A 24128-nucleotide genomic window follows, 5' to 3' on the forward strand; every position below is an offset into this window, starting at 1 on the left:
GCATATTTCTTTGTAGGTGCATCAGCATGGTTATGACCTTTATTTTGAATTTCTTTTTCAGGAACATTAATTATATCTATCTCCCCAGGCCCTCTCTTGGGGGTTGTCTGGGTGATTCTCTACTGGACCAAATTCTTCTGCCTTTTCATGGTGATAGAGGTAGTCGTAGGCAGGTAATGCATGTGTCAGCTGGGAGAACAAAGTCCCTTCCTGCTTGCTGGTCGCCTCGCCCTTCTCCGCTGCCTGGGTCGGTTACCTGCACACTGGGGGCAGCCTCCGAGTTAATCCCCTGAGCTGATATGGGCGGGGCCACCCTCGGGGCAGCCCAGAGCCCTGTGTGGAGTGGCAGGCATGCCGGGTGTGCTTTCCTCTGAGAATGGCTCCCCTTCCCACCTTGCTCTGGCTTCCTCTGTCTGTGCCAGGCAGCTGCGCACCAGTGGCAGCCTCTGGGTCTGGCCCGGGCAGGTGAGTGCCAGGAGGAGACTCCAGGCAGTTGTTGCAGGCAGGGCTGCTCTCCGGCCACTCCACTGTGGCAGGGCAGTGTTGGCCGGGGGTAACGAATGGCAGGCTACTTATTGCCGTGAGGGGCTTCAGAGCTGCTTTGCCACCCAGGAGGTTAGGGCGCTTGAAGTTTTTCAGGATTCCCAGCCTGCTGGGTTGAGAGTGCCAGGACAATTCTGTCCCACTGTGAGGCCCTTGTCACTTTAAGACTTTCAAAAAGCACCCGCTTTTCTTTTGTCTCAGGGGAGCCGGCTGTGGGGACCCACCTGCTTGCAGTCTCAGTCTCAGATTTTACTTTTCCGTCTAATATCCAGTACACCATGCAATGTTTGTGCTTCTGGTGCAGATGACTAGGGCTGGTTATTTAGCAGTCCTGGGCTTCCACTCCCTCCCCGCTCTGACTCCTCTCCTCCCACCGGGGAGCTGGGGTTGAGGGGAGTGCTCGGGTCCTGCAGGGTTGCGGCTCGGTAACTTAGCCCCTTTGTAAGGTGCTGAGTTCTTGCGGATGTAGATGGAGCCTGGCTCTTGTACTGTGTCTTTTGGTCTCTCTGTTAGGCGTAGTTGTATTTGTTGTATTTTCAAAAATAAGTATGGTTTTGGGAGGAGATTTCTGCTGCCCTACTCACGCTGCCATCTTGGCTCCTATGCACTTGGTATCTAGACGGCGAATGTGGACTGAGTTCACCTCTCAGTTACCTGTTCTCATCTGTGGTCTGTTGTCTTCTGGCATTATACTGTACTTCTGTTCTTTTACCAATGGGTAAAATTTCACAATATTTAAGACTTTACAGGTAATGTAAAGTATGAATGATTCTAATACTGTACTGATTTCATCTGTTTTAGAAAAGTAAGCTCTTAAAAAATCATGGATGATTAATTGTTTCTTCCTGCAGTGATTCTACTTTGTAAATGTATTTGATAAGCTGTAGAAATGATAATTCCATGGTTCAGAGACTGTAAAACATACTAATAATCAGAGTTTTACTGCGGGAAATTTTAAAGGCATTCTTACCTTGTTACCCAACTTAGGAGGTGGGCTTTGTGGGTATTTCTGATGTCTATCTTCAAACGAAATTATGACAATTTATAAGTCCTATGTTATTTGGTTTCACTTTCAACTTGAGCTGAAATTACTTTATTTAAAAATTAGTTTATCAAATCAAAACCACAGTTGAGATACCACTTTTCACCCCCACTAGGGTGACTATTTTGAAAACAAAAACAAAATAACAAGTGATGGAAAGGATGCGAAAAAATCCAAATTCATGTGCATGGCTGGTAGGAATGTAAGTGATGCAGCCACTGCAGAAAAATAATATGATGGTTCCTCAAAAAAATTTAAAGAATTACCATGTGATCCAGCTATTCTGCTTCTGGATGCATGCCCAAGAAAATGTAAAGGGGGGAATTGAATAGATATGTGTATACCAGTGTTCCCAGCAGCATTATTCACAGTTGCTAAAAGGAGTAAACCACTCAAATGTCCATTGATGGATGAATGGATAAACATAATGTACAGACAGTGGATTTAATCGACGTTTGAAAAGGAAGGAAGCTTGCGACATACTACAACCTGGTTGAATCTTGAGGACATCATGCTCAGTGAAATAAGCCAGTCACTAAATGGCAGATGCCGCATGAATCCCCCTAGTGTGAGGTCCTGGTGTGATCAGATCATGGAGACAGAGTGGAGTGGTAGTTGCCAGGCATTGGGAAAAGGGGGATGGGGAATTGTTTAGTAGATGCAGAGATTCGTTTGGGGATGATGAAAAACCTGGAAACAGATGTGATGTTTCACAATAGTGTGAACGTACTTGATGCCACAGAGCTGTACACTGATACACAATTAGATGGTAAATTTTATATAAATTAGGTATTTTTTGCCACAATAATAAAAAAATAGGTTTCTCAATACTGTATGTAAATCTAGTTATCTCAAAAAGTTTCATTAAAAAAATGACAGAAAAAATAGGTTTACCCCTTTCACATTCTTTGGTCTCTTTGTTGGAGCTTTTGTTCTTCATAGATTTTGTGCTGATGTGACAGTTGATAGAATGAGAAATTAACCTGTGGCTCCTGGAATTTGTTCCTCCTTCTGTCTTTTAAGATCCAGCTACTTCCGCACATCCAATTACAGTGTGCGCCTGTTATATATCAGACCAGCTGAGTCTTTTGATGTTTAAAAATAAGTATGATCCAGTGATTAATCCCTGTTTGAAGACTCGTGGAATGCAGTTAAACAGTGTTAGACTATTTGTGCTAGTCTGTAGGAGAAACAACTCAGGACATTAGCTCTGGCTTTCTCATGTCTTCCAGGTGTACCTTGAAAGACTTCTAACATACGCAGAAATAGATATCTGTCCGGCCAACTGGAAGCGAATTGTTCTTGGGGCGATTCTGCTGGCCTCCAAGGTGTGGGACGACCAGGCTGTGTGGAATGTGGATTACTGCCAGATCCTGAAAGACATCACAGTGGAGGACATGTGAGTGTGTGGGGTGGATTCCATGTCCCAAGGGAACTGTAGGGGAAGGAGGCCACACCCCTTTTGAATGGGTGTCTCCTGCAGAATCAATGGATTTGACTGTTGTGAGCTGTACAACAAGGGCACGGTTGTAGATTATCAAGCAAAAACCTGTATTTCTCTGCATTGGAGATCATGAACAGGTACTGATAACCCTTTGTGATGTTGTGAAACTGGTTCCGGCGATTCTGATAGGCGAGCATTCCTTTGCCATAGTTAGAAAGGCGTGGGCCAGAGCCAGCACAGTCTGACAGTCTGCGGTGGCTTTTATCTGCCCCCCATCTCTGCAGGCTGCTTAAAAGTTAATGCCCCACGCTGGTCTTTTGTGGGCAATAGCCTTCCCAAAAGGCAGAGGCGCTAAATACTGTCTGTTTCTCTTCAGTTGTAGAAAGAAAATGTTCACTGCTTTTGTCATGTTTTGCAAGTTCAGTTGCGTAAAATCAGCATTCTGTCCCTGGGGCCTCATGTATCTCCACATTGGGCTGCGTGTCCTCTCCAGCTGGTCTCGGAGTCCCCACAGTTCAGTGGATGTGCCATAAACCTGGGAGTCCTGTCCACCCCCATAGCCTCAGGGCATCCTCAGGATCTCAGCCTATTCAGCCCTCAGATTCAGGAGAGGGTTGTTCACAAGACCTGCAGGCCTGCTGTCTGGAGTCCCTGGGGTCTGGGAATACAGGAAATAGCTTCAGAGCCTCAAAGGAGGAAGGAACTGCTTTGGAAAACAATCAGAATGAATACTTATAGTTCCTGATGGTCTGCGGGCACTGTTCTTGCTGAAGTTTTCTCTTAGTGTGTGTTTGGCTTCCTTGAGGAAGCTTCAGGCTAGTGGACATCCCCATTGGTGTCCCAATCCATATGCACCTCCTTAGCCCCATAATCTGGGGGCGTAGGTTCTTCACTGCCTGTGTCTACCTCCGCTAGGGGGTCACGTGGCTGCTCTGGGTCTGGGTTCCTCACCAGCCCAGGCCCTCCCTGCCCCATGCTTGTGGGACACTTTGAAGTATATGCTTATTTGTGTTCTTAGGTCTTTGCTTGCAGAGCCACTTCCTGCTGCAGACCTATAAAACTCCTTCCAGGGTCTGTGACTCTTCATCATCAAAAGTAAGGAAAGCATAAATACATCTTTGATAATAAGGAAAATTAAATTCCTGATTCTGTTTCAGGGTGAAACAGCCCAAAAAATAATTGTCATGCAGACAGACATACAGGAGATGACCATTTGGGTGCAAGGTGGGGAGCACTGCTAACATATTCCCTGTATCGGTTTGTTCTCCCGTCAGCACCTTTGTCTCATTTGAACTGGGACTGCATGGTATGGGAATGACATCATGGCTGCCCTTTTGTGTTTATGTAAAATAAAGTAGATGATGCATTTGTAGGGGAGGAAAAGTTTTTCCCTCTTTGCTTTTAGGTTCTTTGTCTGGTCTAGTAATTAAATTGACATAAGGCAGGAGATTGGCAGGAGTGACAGGAGAAAAACAAATACAGTTTCATACAGACAGGAGCCCCATAAAAACATGAGACTCAAAAGGAATGAGATAGGGGCTGTGGCTTCCAAGGGGAGGAGGGCAATACACAGGATGATAGGAATAAAGATGTTCGCCCTGCCTGCAGGCTGTGCCCCTCAGGATAGTGGACCAAACCTCGGTAAGGTTGGGTGAGCAGCCTGCTTCCCCCCGCAGACCGACAAGTGGGAGAGAAGGAGCCAGAGGAGGCCCTCACATCATGAGATGTGTTCTTGGCAAGTCTATTTTAAGAGAGAGAAACAAGAGCTACATATCCAGGAATCCATCCCTAATGTTGGTGTGTGCCCGGGCATGCTTGGCGAAGGCCTGTGTACTGTAAGGAAGTAGACCCCCAGGATGAAGACCAGTGCCCCCCGAGCCTGTGACTGAGACCAGAGTTCCCAGCTGAGCCATGTCCCTTGAGTTAAAGCCCTGACCCCCAGCACCTCGGAATATGACTGTGTTTATAGATAAGGTCTTTAAAGAGGTAATTAAGTTAACTTGGGGCCATTAGGGTAGGTCCTGATCCCGGTGACAGGCCAGGCAGAGCAGGCAGAGTGACCGCCAGGGGCGGACACAGGAGGGTGTCTGCGTGCCCGGGGGACTGCTGTCCCTGACCGTCGGCTTCCAGCCGCCAGAACCGAGAGCTGCCCGGCAGGCGGTGACGATCACAGCAGCCCATGCAGACGGACACAGATGCTGGCGCTGGAAGTGGGGCAGCTCTAATAAACGTTAAAGGGGCAGAAGGGACTTTGGAGCTGATCATGGGTAGAGACTGGGAGAGTTTTGAAGCACATGTGAAAAAACCCTAGAGTGCTTGGAAGAGATTGTTGGTAGAAATATGGTTGTTAAGGCAGTTCTGGGGAGGTCTCAGCAAGAAGAGAGCTTTAGAGCAAGCCTCTCTCCTAGATAATGCACGCATTATTGCAAACACAGTGTGGCTGGAACGTGAAAGTTCATGGTGCTTCTGAAGGGAGGTGTCTGACAGAAACATCTGTGGAAGGGAACTTGGCCAGGTTTGTCCAGGACCATTCCGGTGATGAACTTCAATTAGCTGAGGAGATTTCCAAGCAGAGAGTTGAAGGCGCTGCTTCGTTTCTCCTTGCTGCTCATGGTACCATGTAAGAGGGATCAGACGCTAAAGATTTGGAGAATCTCAAATTTACCAAGCTCAGCCTGTGTCTGTTGCAAAAGATGAGGAGGTGTGGTCTGGAGAGGACCCTGGGGTGAGGCCAGACAGTTGGCAGGGCTGCCTTTGCCACCATGGGCACGGCAGGCACAGGAGGGGCCCTGGAAGGCAGGGCTGCCACAGTGGGCTGCATGATGGACCATGGGCCACAGAAGATCATTCCCAAGTTCGAAATCCCATGGAGCCTGTCCCACTGGGTTTTGGACTTAACCTGAGCCTGTGGCCTCTGTGCTTCCTGACCGCACCCTTTTATAGTAGTATGTCCATCCCTGTCCCTCTGCTGTAGTTTGGTTTCACAGGTTCACAGTGGAGAGGAATTCTGTACCTGTCAAAAAACATCTCCCCTTTTCCCCACACCCCCAGCCCATGGCAGCCATCACTCTGCTTTGTCTCTATGATTTGACTTCTGTGGGTAGTTCATGTAAGTGGAGTCATGTAGTATTTGTGACTGGCAATTTCACTTAGCATAATGTCCTCAAGGTTTATCCATCTTGTATACTGTTGTCAGCTGACATTTCCTTCCTTTTTAAGGCTGAAAATACTCATTTTGTGTATCTGCCACATCCATCTATCAGTAGACATTTGGGTTGCTTTTCTGTTGGCTGTTGTGAATAATGCTTCTGTGAACATGGGTGTACAAATGCTTTTTTGAGTCCCTGCTTTCTTTTGGGTCTATATCCAGAAGCAGAATTGCTCATCTAGTGGCTGGCTTTTAAAGTGAACCCATTTTTCTAGAAAAGCAGGCAGATTATTAGATGATGGAAACAACTCTCTTTACTCCATTTCAGAGGCCCTTTTGCAAGTTGCCAAATTGCACCAAGTCAGTTGGATTTACAGTGTTGATCTAATGCAGCAAATATTTCCAAAATGTATTTTTTGTTTATTGATCCGAATTTACTTCTTGTAAAGTTTTACTTCATAACTATTTCCTCATAATTAATCCAGTTGAAGGCAGTAAATCATCAAGCCATTTCTTTGCATTGCTGTTCAATTCTAATGATTTACCACATCACAAGCTGTCAGATGCCCCCTTTAAAATGGACTGCTGCAGTTTGGGAATTCAAATTTTGGCAATTTAATTTTCTACAACTGGCCTTGGTTTGAAAACACAGCAGCGCTAAAATCCGTTTCCCTCAGAGCTTAAACAGAAACATTCAAGAAAAGCCTGGAAAAAGGTTCTTTTTTCCAAGGACCCCTGGAAAAATGCCACCTTGTTGAGAAGCAAATTCCTCTTGACTTTAATCAGAGTGTACATTCTCAGCAAGAGTCACTGGAGCCCATATGCCACTTGTGGCAGGGTTGGCCGACTTTGTGCCCTTATAAAACGAGGTTCTCAGCATTGGGAGAGTAAGACATGCAGTGACACACTTTGGCCACCAGCCGGCAGTCTCCCACAGGCAGCTTCCAGCTCACCCCAGAGAGCGCCTTCCAGCCCATTGGTCTTGGCACTTAGGTAGGTATCCTTGACATTCATTATTTGTATTTGTATTTATTACTTGTATTATTTATATATTTTATTACATTTACCTGGATTCCAGTATTCCACAGGATGAATGCTTATTAAGTCTCAAAGCAGGTATAAGTAAAAGTCATTCAAAGTCATTGTTTCTGAACGAGGTGGCATTTTCCCAGGGTTTTGCGGAAAAAAGAACCACCTTTCTTCAGGCTTTTCTTGAACGTTTCTGTTTAAGCTCTGAGGGAAATAGGGCTTTTAGAGCTGCTGTGTTTTCAAGCTAAGGTGAGTTTTAGAAAATAAAAATAATCCCCCAAATTAAAAAAAGTAATTTAAAAGTATAAATTAAAGTCAAATAAGTCAAAGTAATTTAACTTCCTTAAGGAAGTAAAGTGTAGCACAGTGTGTACTTTTGAAGCTTAGCTCCTTTCACTAGGGCATGGGGGAAGATCATGCCTGTTAGGCAGCGTCTCCCTATGGCTTCCTGCTTTTTCCCACCAAAGCACTCAATAGCAACTTGTTCAGTTCTTTTTTCTCTCTCTCTCTCTCTTTTTTTTTTTTTAACAAATTAAATAGAAAATACTGGAAATAAATTTTCAAGAAGGATTTGAATTTCAAAAAGCTTTCAAGAAAGTTTCAAGCCTAAAGAGTATTGGATTAGTTTAAGATGGAGAAAGGAAAGAAAGATTATTTGTAGGCATTTGAAAGATCATGGTGGGCTAGACAAGAGGCATCTAGGTGTGGAGGGAGGTCACAAGCTGTTGCACAACCGACCCTTCATCCCCAAGACCTTACCAGGGCCTGGGCTTGTCCCTGCTCCTGCAGTTTATAGAGTGATTTTTGTAATGAGCTAACCTGCTGTGTTGTGTTCTTAGTGTGTAGCTCTGAGAGGGTGATGGAGAAGGCACATGTGTGCCCACAATAGTGTGAGTGCTTAGCTCAGGCCTCGGGTAGGACAGTGCCTGACAGAGGACCAGCAGAGCCCCAGTTTGCTGTGGTTTCTTAGTTCTCATCTGCCCACTGGCTTCCCTCTCTGCAGCCACCCACCCTTGCCCCCATCTCAGTCCCGCAAGCCAAGCCACAGTCCTCAGCCTCTGATGGCTTAGTGAGCATCACCAGGAGCAGACTGGGACTTGGCACCGTGGGGACAGGCTGGTTGTGCCATTGTAGTTGGAGGCCAGGAAAAGTCAGATGCCCAAACAGACCCAGACCTCGGAGGCTCTGTGTTGAGTGGAGTCAGAGGAGGGGGGTTGGGCTGAGAGGGGTGAGGCCTGGCACTCGGGACAGGGCTTGTCAGTCTCCAGCTCCATGCACAGGAGGCGGTGGCAGTGTGTTCTGCAGGGGTGCGGGTGGCTTGGTGAACAGCCCACTGGAGATATCCCACCCACCCAGCCTTGTTCTTCTATGCCACAGTGCCCCTTTTCCTGACTCAGCTCAGCTCTTAACTTCATGAGAAGCCTTCCCTGATCTCTCCATGCTGGGCTGGGTCTGCTCCATTCATAACAGTAATTATTGAGTACCAACTGTATGTTGGGGGGCTGAGGGCATGAGATTAGATGTCATGGTCTCTGGCTGTAAGGAGACAAATAGGGCAACTGTGTGACTCAGCAGTGCAGCTGAGCATGACAGAGGGCAGCGGTGGGGGGCTCTGCAGTCTGCTTGGGGTACAGGGTGCCCTCTGGGGAGGCAGCTAAAACTGGTACCCAGCCGGGACCAGTGCTCGTAACCAACATGGGAAAGTCCTCAATGAAAAGTTCTAAAATTTATTCTGGTTACTCATCATTTGTTTTCATCAGAAAATAAATGGCTTGGCCAGATGGATTTTTTTTTTAAGGTATTATTGATATACACTCTTATGAAGGTTTCATATGAAAAAACAATGTGATTACTACATTTACCCATATTATCAAGTCCCCACCCATACCCCAATGCAGGCACTGTCCATCAGTGTAGTAAGATTTGGCCAGATGAATTTTAACACCTGCATTGGCTCCTAAACTGACAGTCTCTGAAGTCGAGTGCTTCTCCGAGCCTCGGCCAGGGCCAGCAGCATCAGCATCTGTAGGCATGTGCTAGAAATGCACATTGTCAGACCTGCCCCGACCTGCTAAGTCAGAGACCAGGGTGGCCCCGCAGTCTGCCTCCCAGCAAACCCTGCAGGTGATCAGATGCCTGCTCGGGGTTTTCGGTCCTCAGAGCTGGTGAGTGCCCTTGCTGAGAGACTGGAGCTAGGATTCACCGCCACTTCCCCCTGTGCTAGGGAAGCCCCCAGGGCAGTTCTTCCACAGTTTTCTCTCAGGAAAGGGGGAAGGGCTGCTGAGGAAAGGCCTTCTCTAGGTCTGCTGGCCTTCCCTCTGGATGCTGTCTGTAGCCCTCACTAGTCTCCACTTGACAACTCTTGCCTGCTTCATCTGCCCTGCATTTGAGCTGAGCTCATGGTTCATGCTGAGATTGGCAGGTGGAGCCTGCTGTGCGTGTGTGAGGTCTCTGTGAACTGACTCCCTGAAGCACTTTCTGGTGATCATCCCAATTAATCAGTCCTCATCCTTCTGGGCACTGGATCACTTGGCTTTTAATACCAGTTTGGTGGTTAAACTGCAACTGTGGTGTCCAACCAGGCAATTAATTAGATGGTTTTCTCCCTGGAGGATGCAGTTTTCTGGAGTCTGGTCCCCTGCGGCGTGCCTTGGTGGGACTTGGACTCTGGGATGGCAGCTAAGTATGTGCTATTTTTGTCTTTTCAGGAATGAGCTAGAGAGACAGTTTCTTGAATTGCTCCAGTTTAACATCAACGTTCCTTCCAGTGTTTATGCCAAGTATTATTTTGATCTTCGTTCTCTGGCGGAAGCAAACAACCTGAGCTTTCCCTTGGAGCCCCTGAGCAGGGAGCGGGCTCACAAGCTTGAGGTATGATGCTCTAGCACATGGGTTTTGGTATCGCGGCAGACGCCTGGGTACATGCAGGTGTGTAATCACAGTGACAGTTTCTTCCACTGAAATAAGCATGAGTCACCCTGGATTTATCTGGTCAGTTAATTTAATTGGTTGTAATTTGTACAACATCATATTTTGAATAACTTTCTAATACCAGTTTGTATTTAATATGCGAATTCTGTTTTTCAAATGAAAGATTTTTTTTAAGCCTCTTTTTTTTTTAAACCCACAAAAAGGTATTTCCCAGCATACACTTTGTAAGGAAAAAGATCAGATGATTAACCTTAATGATTGGAAATCCAAGAAGGTTTGATTCTTCTTTTTATTTTTTCAAAACATTTTCTCTGCAGCCCAGTCAGAGCTGGGCCAGCCCCACTGGTCTTAGTCTGGCTTTAGGGCCTTCATTGTTGAGCTGTACGGCTTTTGTGTCTCATACTTGTATGTACCTCAGCTTCATATGTGCACCGAGCTCTTCCCATCTGACTTCCTGACAGGATGGAAAGTGGTGGGGTGATAAGGATCACTGATGAGACCCTCTCCTCCTGAAAAGGGTGCCAAGGTACCCACTCCACCCCCAGCCCCCTGACCACCATCCTGGTCTCATCCCACAGAACCGTTGACCAAAGCAGTGGATGGCACAGTATTGTTCCAAGCTTGGTGACACCCAGGAGGTCTGTGCTGCCTGCCCCACTGACCGTCCCAACTTAAACATCATCCCCTATTCAGAGTCAGGATGGCCAGAGTGGTGGTCTAAAGAGGGCTAATTGCCAAGAATGAAACAAAGTCTAGAGGTAGGGGGCAGAATATCTTGAAGATATATTCACAAAGTGAGAAAAGCAAAAATTTTAGATGACAATTTAAAAGGTAAATAATATGTTAATAATCCCAAGAAGGAAACTTGGTCAAACTGTGGGAAAGACTGGATACACTTTACTGGGTTTAAAGTAAAAATCCAGTGAGATTTTCAGAACTCAGTCTCTTTGCCCTAATTAGTATCAGCCCTTAGAATGAAATTGCCATTTAAGCCTCCCATTTTTCAATTTGCTCCCAGGCAAGTATTGCCAGCCCTTCACAAGCACTAGATGGCACAGTGAGCTGGGCCCCTTGAGCCCCGTCCCAGCCTGTGCTGCAGGCCTGGTGTCTCGTGGTGCTGGAAGGGCTTCGGGGCCCCTGGCAGCCATTTACCCACAGGAGAAGCAGGTGTGAGGGACTCTGAGGAGCATGCCTGGTGGTTCAGGCCAGCCAGTGGTGCACACACGGGCTGGCGGAGCTGGGGCTGGTGCCCGCTGTTCACCGGGTCAGGTTCTCTGATCCAAAAGGAGGGCGAGCTCGCCTGCTCCGGGGATCGGGAGGAAAGCTGGCCGTCCTGAGGAGACAGACACCGACCCCTCCTCTGTGGGGCTGGACAGGCGCACTTTCTGGAAAACCAGTTGACACCCCTTTGAAATAATTTATAAGGAATGGGATTTCATTATTTCCAGACCTAGCATTGCTGTCCGTCCATCGGTTTGCAAACGTGGATAGTGGGGAGGATCAAGGTTTTGCTGTTCCCTGAAGTTGTGCACCTCACCTGTTCAGGTCCTTCCAGTGGCTGCTCTGGGAGGGTGCCTGCACAGCAGAGGAAGCAAGGGCGCCAAGAGCCTGGACGAAGTCTTTCCCACAGTTTAATCAAGTTTCCTTCTTGGGATTATTAACAAATTATTTATTTGCCTTTTTGTTAAGCTGGTTCGCTTCTCTGCATGCATGTGGGAGATGTGAGCAAAGCCAGTAGCAGTTCTCACCATGAGATCTAGAATAAGAGACAGTAGCTTCTTTATTATTCTGGCATTACATTCAGACACACTGTGCATGAGCAGAGGAAACACAGATGGTAGCTTAGGAAGTTTAAACAAGTGAAAATAATTTGCTTTACAAATAAGGGCTTTGATGCCCTTAAAGACTGACGTTCTTCTCTGTAATTACGCCACCTATATGACATGTACAAAGCATGTTTCAGATGAGGGACTCTTGGTGTGATGGCCCAGCTGCTCACCTGATGGATCCCTCAGTTGGAGGAAGATGTCCTTGACTGCTGACACTGTCTTTCAGTCTGGGCTCCATGCCTCCACTGGAGTTGTTTTTCTAAAATGCAGTCATGGGGTTGGGAAAGTAAGAGACTCAGCCGCCAGTTCCCTCTGTTTCCAGTACTAGGACCATACCCTACAAGTCTGTGCCTCCATGATGGGCACTGTGATTGTCTCGTCCACGTCCACTGCACATATAGGCACGTCGCATGCTCAGGCCCCCACCACAGGTGGGCCTTGGAAGCGCATGAGCAGAACTGATAAGCCTGCCCCTTTACCTTCTGTGATGGACACGGACAGTGAACACCTAAGAGGGTTGGCGAGTACGGTAGAAGGGGAGTGAAGAGGGAGCCGTGGAGTTGGGGGGTCTCCTGTTGGCTGTGGCCTCCTGTGGATACTTCCACGCTGGGAAGGAGCTGCTGCAGAGCCCCTGGGGGAGGGGCTGGAGCAGCTCCAGCCCCATGGTGGAGAGGCTGGGACAGGGTGGGCCTGGCCCCAGGAAGGGCAGGAGGTCAGAGCTGAAGGGTTGTTGTGGAAATCCCAGCAAAGGCCGGTGGTGATCCCGAGATGTGGGCCCGCTGCTCCTGCCCTGGTGTCGCTTGGTGATGGTGTCCTGGAGGATGGAGGCCGTGTGTGTTCCTAGCCACCAGCACACGCCCTGGCCTGTTGTGTGAATTACAGAGGGACTATAAGACCTCACATTTGCTCATCATGAGGCCACCCAGTCCCAGGCTATCTGAAGATGGCAGGGTGTGTAAGACTGGGACAGCCATCAGGGTGTGAGCCTCAGCTGGACTGACTGCGGCCCTGGGGGGCTCTGGCTAGGCCCTCGCCCCAGGCGGCTCCCCACTCTCTCCTGAGGAGACTCACTGTCCTCATCAACAAAATGAGGGCCATGCTGATTGTCCTCTTGTCCCATAGTTCTCTTTTTAAAAAAATGTTTTTATTTTAAGTCTGTGCCTTTGTCTTCTTCACCCATCCCCCCACTCCCTCCCCTGTGGTGACCACCAGTGTGTTCTGTGTCTGGGAGTCTGTTTCTTTTTGTTTGCTTGTTCATTTATTGTGTTTTAGGTTGCACATGTAAGTGAAATCATACAGTTTTTGTCTTTGACCAGCTACTTAGTATAATACCCTCTAGGTCCATCCATGTGTTTCAAATGGCAGGATTTCTCTTTTTATGGCTGAGGAGTATGTGCAGCCCATGTATTTGTGCTCCCCTGCCGGCCTCCTTCCTCTGCAATCATCTGGAGTTGACTGGAATGCTTGGTCATCTCTCTGTCTTTCTCCCATTAACCTTTGTGGCACTTCCTCAGCCCTCCTCTCCGTGTGTCCAGCACAGAGCTCTGGTGCTTCACACCAGTCCTGTGAGGAGGACAGGGTGTCATTACCCACTTGGCAGATGAGGATGCTGAGGAACAGAAGTGGGGCGCATGCCCGCCGCCCCACCCTGAGTGGGGAGCCAGCCTCAAACCTGGGACCAGCTAGCACCAGGCTACACCATCTTAGCAGTTGCATCACACCTTGAGATGATTTTCTCAGTTGGTCTATAGGCCCTTTGGAAACGGACTTTATCTCCCCTTCCTTTGTGATTGGTGTAGACCTGGGCCGGGGGATGTGGGCCCTTGTTGGCTTTGCTCACAAGTGTCCCTGGGGCCCAGGACAATGTGGGCACGCAGTGGCTGGTGTCCCAAGAGTGAGTGAAGGATGCTTCTGAGTCCGCCGTGACCTGAACGGTCTCTCTTCTGTCCCCAGGCCATCTCTCGCCTCTGCGAAGACAAGTACAAGGACCTGAGGCGGTCCACGAGGAAGCGGTCAGCAAGTGCTGACAATCTGACTCTGCCGAGGTGGTCCCCGGCCATCATCTCCTAACAACGGGCATCCCCATGGAGGCCCACCATCCCACACTTTCTCTTTTGGTTTGAGGAAGGGTGGACTTGGGGTGGTTTTGTTTTGTTTTTCCTTCCTTTTTGTTTTTAATTCATAGCTCCGTCAGGCTGCCTTGATGACCAGCCCATGCAAGGCTTCGAGGGAAGCGAATCAGTGTTCCAGAAATTCCGTGTCACGCCTTTTGCCATCATCACCAACAGCACTTCCTTCACAGAGGGAAGAAGACTCTTCCCCTGGAGGAGGAAATACGGGGAGAGGGAGGGAAACACAGGCTGGATGCAGGGGAGATGTCCGCTGCTGGCGTAGTTAGATGCATCGGTAGGTGGCAGTTGGGTGCATAAAGACCACAGCTCACCTCTGTCTGGATCAGTATGTTCTGTAAGACTTCTTGCATTCCTTCTAACTGCTTTATTGGGATTTGGGGGATTTTTGTTTGTTTTTATTATCTTTTGGGTTTGGTCCCATGGAGCAGAGAATAGTTTGTACCCACCACGGCCCAGACATCCAAATAAACAGCACTGGTTGTTTCTCTCTGCACTATTCCTGCGAGCTGTCTCCTGAGCTTCTTCCTCACAAGTGGGATGTGTTCGTTCCGTTTCTGTACACCCTGTTTTATATTGTTCTTCTCCAACAGTGGCGAAACTGACTTGACCATATACTGAACCAAAAGCCTCCCTGTCCCTCCTGTTCCTCACCCCAAGAAAATTCTAGATCACATGGGTGCTTGTGCCTTCGATTTTCGTGCAGTTGTTTTTTTCCCTCTGATCTGAAATTGTGGTTTTGTTGCGACTTGGTGGGCTGAAGCACAGTTGTGTTGCTGGGTGGAGACGTCCTAGGTGCTGGGTGTGTGCCTGGCCTCACTGGGTAGGCGTCATTTCTCTGTGCCCCCTGCCCAACCAGTTCATCCCTTACTTCCATGTCTGTTGTTGCAAGCAATATTCTTCTCAACTTTTGTATGTTTACTTTAAATCAAAGTTAGTCTATTTGTATACAATTTTCTAAAAACCTAAAATTGAAAAAAAAGGTGGGGGTGGGTATTCCAGTGGGAAGATCATTGAAGAGCAAAATGTTACTCTTTAGTAAGGCATTTTTCACAGAATGATTGAATAAAAAAAACTCAACTTGCGTTTTCATTGTGGGTGCTTAGAGAAGTCACACAAAATTCCAACTGTGAAGGTTTATGCAGTTTATGCTTCATTCATTATGGCCGTACCATTTCCTCTTCTGACTATCCCTGATTCCTTATGGGCTAGATAAGCTTACCTTTTATATATTAAGTAAAATAAAAAGGTTAATGATAGAATATCAATGAGTAAATTTGATATTAAGTCTCAGAACCTGAGTCAATGAAGCATGTAATGCTTTGGGTTTTTGCATATTTTCTTGGGTCCCAATGACAGTGGTTTCTGAGTTGTTTCCTTTTTCAGGTCTCTGTAAGGTGAATGCAGAAGATTATGTGTGTTTCACCTTCCTCCTGTGTGAGCTTGGAAAACCTGGGACTCTTAACATTCTTTGTCTTGAGTACCCTAAGATCGTACCCCCAGTCCCCAGACATCTGCTCCCCTTGAAATGTGCTTTAGGAGTGAAAGAGACTCAGAAAATTAAAATCGCAAGAACACCAAGTTGAAAGCGCTATTCAGTTTTCCATAAAATTTGTATCCTGTAAACGTAACTGTTTAGGCCAGAAAATACTGTCAAGTTCTTTCTGACCTAAACTTTTAAGGGCAAACAAGCAGAATATGACAAGTTAATTATCTTCCCATTGTAATTGTGTTGATATACTCTGTATGGGTACCAAAATCTGCTTCTCTCCTCAAGTAAGAGTTGGATTTAGAACTTTTAAATAGAGATCTAAAAGTGTAGAAAATACCATTTTATATTCCCTAATCTATATCGCTTAAAAAGGGACATATTTTCTTAGCTGAATATGAATACCTCTCAAGCATAAATTAGTTCCTCTCATGTAAAGTACCTTATTTTACCGATCCATTTCAGGAAAGAAGTTCTGCCTTTAAAGCAGAAATCATATTTTTATCCCTTTTATTTGAAAAAGAGAGATTTGAAAATTGACTTATGTAAATACTTTCAATGCATCTGCTATTATTTTGTGGAGTTTATTAAACTACTTTAAAAAATTGTATAGTCTATTTATTGTACGTATATACATACAGTCTGATAACTTTAAAGTGGAATCCGTAAAACCTGGCTCAGTCTTGTTTAGACTATTGAATATTGTTTTAGCCTTGTGCACTGGACTCTACCTCTGTATAGGAAAATTTTCCATATTCATTAAGAAGTTTTGATCTGTATTGGTTATGTTTCTTGCATTAAGGATTTTTACAGTCTGCTGTAAGTGTAGATTTTAGTTTTCAGTATGAATCACTTGACAGATAGATAAATACTTAGGTTTGTTTGACTTTATTTTTCTACCTGATGATGATGATTTATATTTTGTTCTCTGGTTTGTTCTAAGTTTGCCAAAAGAAAAAAAAAACCAAACCCAACGACCACCAGTACAGTACAAATTGATAAATCGTAGTGACTGTAATTTGTTTGCAAAGTGATTCAATGCCCTACAATTAAAGTTGGATTGCTATTTAGGAATACATTGTGTTAGTGTAGTTTTTGAACAGACAGTTCTCATCATAAATGAAGGATAAAAACACACAATTTGTTGACTTTTAATTTTAGATTTGACTTGAATAACAAAGTCATTGGGAGAATAAGTATATATCCTGATGAATTTCTTCTTGGTTTGTTTTGCTTTGCATTGGCTGGGGAAAGGAAAAGAAGTCAGGGCTTTAACACTAAATTGCAGGGCAAGGTGGGAGATTCTACTGAGGCTCCGATGGTGCCCCATGCCTTAACGCAAGAGGTGGGGCCGATGTCAGAGCCTTGGTCCCATTATCTGGCTCCTCCCTGGGTGGCTCTCCCGAGTTCCTTCTCTTGGTCTTTGGCAGGGGCTTCTCCATTATGGGGTTTCCCTTGGTTCTGGGGATTTTGATCCTTAGCTGAGCTGCAAAACTGGACTTTTGGGAGTGAGAGATTGTGATCCTTTCTGGCTGCTTTTGGTAACCTCTCTCCTGGGGTCATATTTTATAGCTTTGAAATTTTTAAAAATATAATTCCTGGTTCATTGTAGGTACTTAATAAGTGTTAAATAAATAAATACATAGAACAAATAGTACCTGCCTTCCTGCTGCATTTTTTTTGAATATTGTGATAAAATTCAACAGGTTATATTTTAAGCTACATTTATTGCAACGAGAGCCCTACACACAACCTCACTAAGATGGTTGGTGCTGTTCAGCACAGAGCCTAACAAGCGATTGTACCTGGACACAAGCCCTCCCCCAGCCCCCATCCGCTGCCCCACCCCGGTGCCCAGCAGGCCTGGGTACAGGTTGGGGCCTGTATCAGGGTGCTTGTGACAGTGATCGCTGTTGGTCCTGACCATGTCAGCCAACTTCTTCCCCGTTTGCCTGCTAGATTTGCTTATTAAGTTTGTGTATGTGAAGCTGCTGATGGTCCACTTAGCCACTGTCCAGTAGAAACTTTGAGAGTTCTGTGATCAGCTAAAATGATCTGATTTTATTGAAGGCCATGGTGTGTCCCCCATGGCTGTGAGTCTGAGCTGTAATCCAGGTGAATGTGTTCGGGGCAGCTGTGTTGTAGCTGTAGGTTTCTGTAAAAAGAATCCTGGAAGAACCTACTTAGCAAGAAATGAGCTTACAACGAGGAGTCTGACCAAACGGTGTTCAAATGTTTCAGGTCTCAGCATTCCTGTGTCCTTTGATTTGGGTAAAGGGCTTTATTCCTTTTAAGAACTTCGTTTATATAAATAAGTTATTTCAAATTGCTGTGCAGCACAAAAAAATGGCATTCCAAAACATTGTTTTGGACAAAGGTATTAATGTAACTAGAACTTAAGTACATAACATGTTCACGTTGCTATTGATTTGTATTGTCATAGGTTTTAGTCTCAGTCCAAAGTCAACTTGCTGTGTAACTTTGGACAAATTGCTCCACCTTTCTGGATCACTCAGTGCACTTGGCTGGCAGACACACTTGCTGGTTGTTTCCATGTTTGCCTTTGTTTCTGAACACACTCTGCCCAGCCATTCTCAATGGCAATCGGAGGATTGGATGCTCCTCTGCACGGAGTAGGAAGGCTGTTCGTGTGGACAGACAAATGCCAGCCTAACTGGGAGTTTCCCTGGGGAATCTGTTGTCCTTTTCAGGGTCCCCCTCCAAAGAAGGGCGCCCACTGGTAGATACAGCTATTCTGTGAAGGGCAGGGGACCCAGGTTTCAGCTAGGATCCATCCTTTCCCTGGGTCTCTCTAGCTGGGTTTTCCTGGGCCTAGTTTGTGAATTCTTATCTACATTGATGGGTGCTAGACATCTTGAAACAGTGATCTGAATGTAGGAATCTATCTTAAGATGGGTCCGTTTTGAAAAGAGTGCCTCATCATTGTGAAGCCAGCTGATGCTTATTCTTCCTAGTCCTGCAGGCCAGAAGCCCTGGAAGCCCAGCCTGGGAAAAGAAGGACTCCATTGCTGCCCCCACAGGGCACTTCCCATCAGTCCAGGAGGTTGGCAGACAGCCATCTGCTGGCTTCCCAAATCAGCCCCTGTTCACCAGCCCTTGAGGTCTACTCAAAGGACTTGCATTATGCGGGGGGAGGGCACGTAAGAATTGGGTCCACTCCAAAGAAAAGAGCAGCATTTGGGGTCGGTGTGTGGTAAATGCATCTGCAGGGTCAGGGCACCCAAGTACAAAGCCCTGCCAGGGCGCACTGGACATTTGGTGTGGTGAACCTCGCAGCTTTACTAGATTCTGAGTTGCTTCATCTTTAAAACAAAGAAATGCGTCACTCTCTAGACGACCCTAAGGGCCTTTCCCCTCCTAAAATGCAATTATTCCATGAATCTTTAAGCTATTCTGGGATTTCAGGATAAGTCTCGGGATTTATAACAACAGGCTTACTCACCCCTGCAGTCTTTAAAAAACAAATTTGGAAAATCTACAGTGACTCATTCCAGAGTCCCAGGTTATGTTAGCTCCCCCTGAAGCATCCTGCATCGAGCAGTAGCCTATTAAATGTGAGCCGAACTGGAAATAAAATTCATCTAGATTATCTAGAAAACACATGTAATTCATTTTGTAATGAGTAGAAGCGAGTAAGCACATAAATAGACAAGAAGAATTGTGGTCAGTGCCATGAAGGCCATGGGTGATGTGGCAGCACCTAGGAGGGGCCAACTCAGGGGTAGCCTTTTAAGTAGGGGTCTCCATGGAAGAGCTAAGAGAGCTTCCTGAGAGAGGAAGAGGTGGAGGGAAGAAAGGGAGATGGTAGGAGACTGGGCTGGAGAAGAGCCGTCTGGGCCTATATGGTAAAGGGCACAGATTGTAAGGCCAATGGGAAGCCAATGAAGAGTTAGATTGTACCGTTTTATTAGACTCCATGGTGCCATGTGTTGCTCTGCTCAAGGCATGCATATGACATGGGAAGCATGGCTTCTGCCTGTGTGCCCACAAAGCTAAAGGAAGGGAAGGGCTCATGCCCTTTGTACACAAGACATGGGAGAAGAATCAACAAAATCATGAGGTGGGGTTCTTGCCATAAAATGACTGGGAAGAACCATCCTTTTCATTGTTATTCATTCTGATTGCAGGTTGTCTGTTCATGAGTTAGGTCAAAATACCAGGCACCTACTATCTACCAGGCATTGTGCGCAATGGGGGTTCACCCGGACTAAGACCATGGCCCTGTCCCACAGAAATCTGTATTGATTTGATCTGGTCCAGTGGCTTGACGTGTGTTGTGTCATGGCCATGAAGCAGCGTTATCTGAACCTGTGTTTGGTCATGGAAGTGTATATAAGGTGCTTCCTGAACATCCTTTCTTCCTGCAGGCACTCATGGGGTTCTACAATTGTTTATTTAATGTTACATGGCAGTATTTTTTCAGTGCCTTGAAGCTAGTGTGGTTGGTCCCAAGAAAATCGGAGAGAAACAACTAAAAAATGATCAATAAGAGTTCAGTAAGATGGCAGTTACAAGATCACTACAGAAATTGATGGTTTTCTAAGTCCCCAGCAATAACCAATTAGAGACTATAATGGAGAAAAGATACCACTCAGAATTGCCACAAATTATAGCATATCCAGGAACAAATACACGAAGTGCTCACAGTGTGCCCAGCATGTAGTAGGGGAACTCAGTGTGTGTTAATTTATCTAATCCTCATCAGTTTCATGAGGTTCCTGGCTGAAGATGCTTAGGCTTGGAGAGGGTAAAAACCTTGCTCCAGCCCATAGTCAGAACCAGGAAGCCCAACTCCAGAGTTTACTTTGGACAAACACCATGCCATATGGCCTTTCTTTGTTAGGAGACCTGCTGTAGTGAGTTTGGTTGCGTCCCTCACAAATTCATGCCAATGTGACCTTACCTGGAAATGGGGTCTTTGCAGATTAGTCTAGATGAGGTCACACTGGATTCTTGTGGGCCTCCAAGCCAATGATTGGTGTCCATATAAGGAGAGGGAGGTTTGGAGACAGAGACAGTGCTGTGTGACAGCAGAGGCAGAGACTGTGCAAGGCAAGAAAGAAGTCTTCCCTGGCACCCTCGGAGCAGGGCCTGCCGGTGCCTGGGTTTCAGACTTTGATGGGTTTCAGTTCATCACCACCAGATCTGAGAGAATTCTGTGATGAGCCCACCAGCAAGTGGAAATGTGTTCCAACAGCCCTGGGATGCCTGAATAAAGGCGCCCTGACCTTCAGAGGCGGCCACGGAAGAAGGCCCCGTGTTCCCGATGGGAGCGGCTGCGCTGTAAGCATATCCCGTCTTCCAGCGCAAGCGCCCCGCCCTTTGCCCACCGTGCTCTCAGGCGCACCACTGCCCCAACGGCAGCCCTTTGTGCTGTAGGTTCCCTCTGGCATGTTTCCCCCAGAAATTTGCTTTGCTCCTCATTCAGACCACGTGGTCCAGGAGGCCCTGGGGCTCCCATCCCGCACGGGAGCCCCCTGCAGGCCCTGCCCAGCCCACTCTAAGCCTGGCCCAGCTGTCTTCTCCGTGCCCTTCTACAGGCCGTTTCCTTGAGGCCTCCCGCCCTGCTGCGAGGCTCCGGGAGCGCCGCACGGAAGCATGCCTTTTCGTGGGAGACGAGGTCAGACGCCGCGGGCCCCAGAGCTGTGAGGCAGGCTTAGCGACGAGCAGGGCTTGAACTGGGCGTGTGCGGAGGCTGGGAGACACTGGGAGAGGAAAGGAATCCCGCTCAGGAATGCTGTCCTTTCCCCTGTCTCTCCCCCAACGTCCGCGTCGCTGAGGGACAGTGTCAGGGAGACCTTACTCGTGGGGATGTGCGTGTACAGATGAAGAGCTTTGGAAGTCGCCCAGGGAAGCCTTAACTCTCATTCAGTCTACAGACATTTGCCTTAAACATAACTTTTTTTCCCCTAGAAACATAATACTGATCCCTTATATGTTGGATTCTTCCAACTAACAAATTCATAGACTTCCTCATCTCAGCACCTCCTGATGTCGGAGCAGAAATGTTGTCCCTGTCATTCTCCAGATGGAGCCAAAGCCCAGAAAGGCTAAGTGACTTGGTAAAGGCCTTATAGTCAGCAGCCAATGGGCTCCAGTTCATCAACAGTCGCCCCTAAAACTGCGGAAGAAGCAAGTACTGCAGCCACACGGGTCTCCATGGGAATGTCGTTCTTGGAGAAGAGACAGCTGCAATGTGTTAGCTTTTTAAAAAAAGATTAATACCTATAGGCATGAGTGGTATATGAGGACTCTTATTTTTATGGTTGCTAAATATAGAGGTGCAGATGGCAGGCTGGCCTGTTACTAGGCATTTTGCAGAAACCCAGGAGTTTGCTATTTCAGAGTTGCTCCCCTTGGTGATGCCTGCTTCCCATCAGGTCTTCATTTCAGTGCTTCAGAGAATCTGGGAACTTGGATTTCCCGGGGCCATGGCTCCTCCCGGCCATGGGTCCCTCTGGACTGTGGTTTTATTTTTCTTTGCTTACAATTTCTCATTTTTAAGTCTGGGGTCAGTTTTCTAGCTCACACTGTGCCCAGCCTGGATGTCTTAGTGTAACTCTGGGGGGAAAATCCCAAAGTAAAGTATCTTTGAAATGAAAATCAGTCAAAGGGAGAAATAAAGTGGGAGAAACCTGTTTACTTCTTACAAGCAATCATCCAGCGTCTGTTGTGACCTGCCTGCAGAAGGAGAGACCCCATCCAACCTCTCAGGTGCAGATAAGCCCGCACTTGCCCTTGTAATTACCTACTGATATGGAGATGACTACTTCTCTCCACCCCTTGGGAACGCCTATTAATATGGAGATGCACTAAGGCCAGGTGAGAGATTCTGGAAATATTGCAATTTTACCCACAGTCCACCCCTCCAGAAATCTTGCCTTACAATCTACCCGTTCCCCATGTTCCACAATGCCCTGTGTGAGAAAACTGGAGCATTGTAACCAGACTAATAACATACAATAGTGACAGCAATAAAATCATGATAATCTTCAAGTCCCAGGATTCAGCTAGGTTCAAAGTCCTACGCAGATTAAGTCCATAGCTTGACTGTTCCACAGGCTTTCAGTAGCTGAACAGGTAGGGAGTTCAGAGCAATCACCATGCGGCAGCTGCAGCCAGGGGGTGGGACCAGACCACAGGGACTATAGAAGAAAATAACCTTAAAGGCGATAAGATACATGTTTTAATGACACCAGGATAGGCAAATCATGTCCAACAGGTAGGATGCATGCAAGAGAGTGGTCCTGTGACAGGACATCAACAGGAATGGGATCTTGTCCTGGTCTAGCATATCACACTTTCACCCCCTCCCTGTGGGAGTTACAGATGGGTCAGTAGATAGGGCTACAGGAGGTACATGCACTGGCCATAAAGAAAACTTCCTGGTAAGATGCTCTTACCTCCCGGATGTTTTGGGTACACTATGATCTTTAGGGGCCATGCTGCTGTTACTCCAGGAACACACAGGAGGCCGCCAGCTTCCAGGCCTTTTCCCCAAGGTGCCAGAGGGCCAACCATCGCCGGTCCATGTGTCAAAATGTCCACGTCCACTCAACAGTATCTCCAGGGTTTAATGCAATTGGAGCTGGCAGCAGGATGTTGCTCTGCTGGCCATATCCTGGCTTCAATACCTCCTCTTCGGTTTGCACACACAATTGTACAGGAGAGGAGGCAACATGTGTCAGCATGTCCATAGGGCTCAAAGCTCCTTTTTGGGGCTTCTCATGCAAATGCTGTAGCACTGTCCAAAGCAGACTGACCACAGTGAGGGACCTGCTGGATTCACAGTGCCTCCACCCAGTGCTAAGCTTGACCTGACCATGTCTTCACTGGCTGCTGTCTGTGCTGGTGATTACTAAATAGAATTCTTAGTTGAGGCTGAAGAGGTTATCTGGTCCAACCTCCTCGTGTGACAAACGAGAAAACAGGTGAAGCAATATCTGGAGGAAAACCCGCATTACAGTGGTGTCGACATGCCCCCTGGCCCCATGCATGCTTTCTCCTCACGTTCCCATAATTGTCTTCAGTTTGCTGTCAGGGTTGTGAGGAGGGAGATGTCTATAACGATGGTGGGGGAGGCAGGCAGCTCTCCTGTCTGATACTATGGGGCCAACTGGGCTGGTACCACCAGTGTAATTCATGTTTAAATAATTGCAACTCCCACTGCCCTGCATGCCCAGTGGGCACACACCAGTGGGTATTGTCGCCATTCAGCAGTAAAACCTCATAGTGAACCCCTCCCTGGAACCCCAGTAGGTAGGGATCTGCTTTAGTAGATGGAATCATGAAGGGCCACTTTCTGCCCACTTAGTCCATGAAACACCATAAGCAAGCCTTAAGGCTCCAAGAAACAAGCTTAAGAATCACTTTTTACATTACTTTTTAAATTCCCTGATTATCCCACATAGTGGTACTGTCTCCCCCACTTTCCAGTTGAGAAAACTCAGCTGAAGAGAAGGTAATTCTCTTGAGGGCGGCAGAGCAAGGATTTGAACTCAGGCCAATCTGATCCTTAAATTC

At 46.9% G+C, this 24128-nt stretch overlaps 1 protein-coding gene across 2 annotated transcripts in view; it reads left to right on the plus strand.

Moving 5' to 3' along the window:
- Positions 1-17239, plus strand: part of CCNY (cyclin Y) — a 271410-nt gene extending 254171 nt beyond the window's left edge. For both annotated transcript variants that reach the window (XM_036920246.2, XM_036920247.2), the window contains 3 exons: positions 2818-2984; positions 9915-10077; positions 13920-17239. In XM_036920246.2, coding sequence (XP_036776141.1) covers positions 2818-2984; positions 9915-10077; positions 13920-14036 — 447 coding nt within the window. In that variant the 3' untranslated portion in view covers positions 14037-17239. The remainder of the gene's footprint in view (positions 1-2817; positions 2985-9914; positions 10078-13919) is intronic.
- The last annotated feature ends 6889 nt before the right edge of the window (positions 17240-24128 follow it).

Source organism: Manis pentadactyla, chromosome 3 (assembly GCF_030020395.1).
Source record: "Manis pentadactyla isolate mManPen7 chromosome 3, mManPen7.hap1, whole genome shotgun sequence".
NCBI lineage: Eukaryota > Metazoa > Chordata > Mammalia > Pholidota > Manidae > Manis > Manis pentadactyla.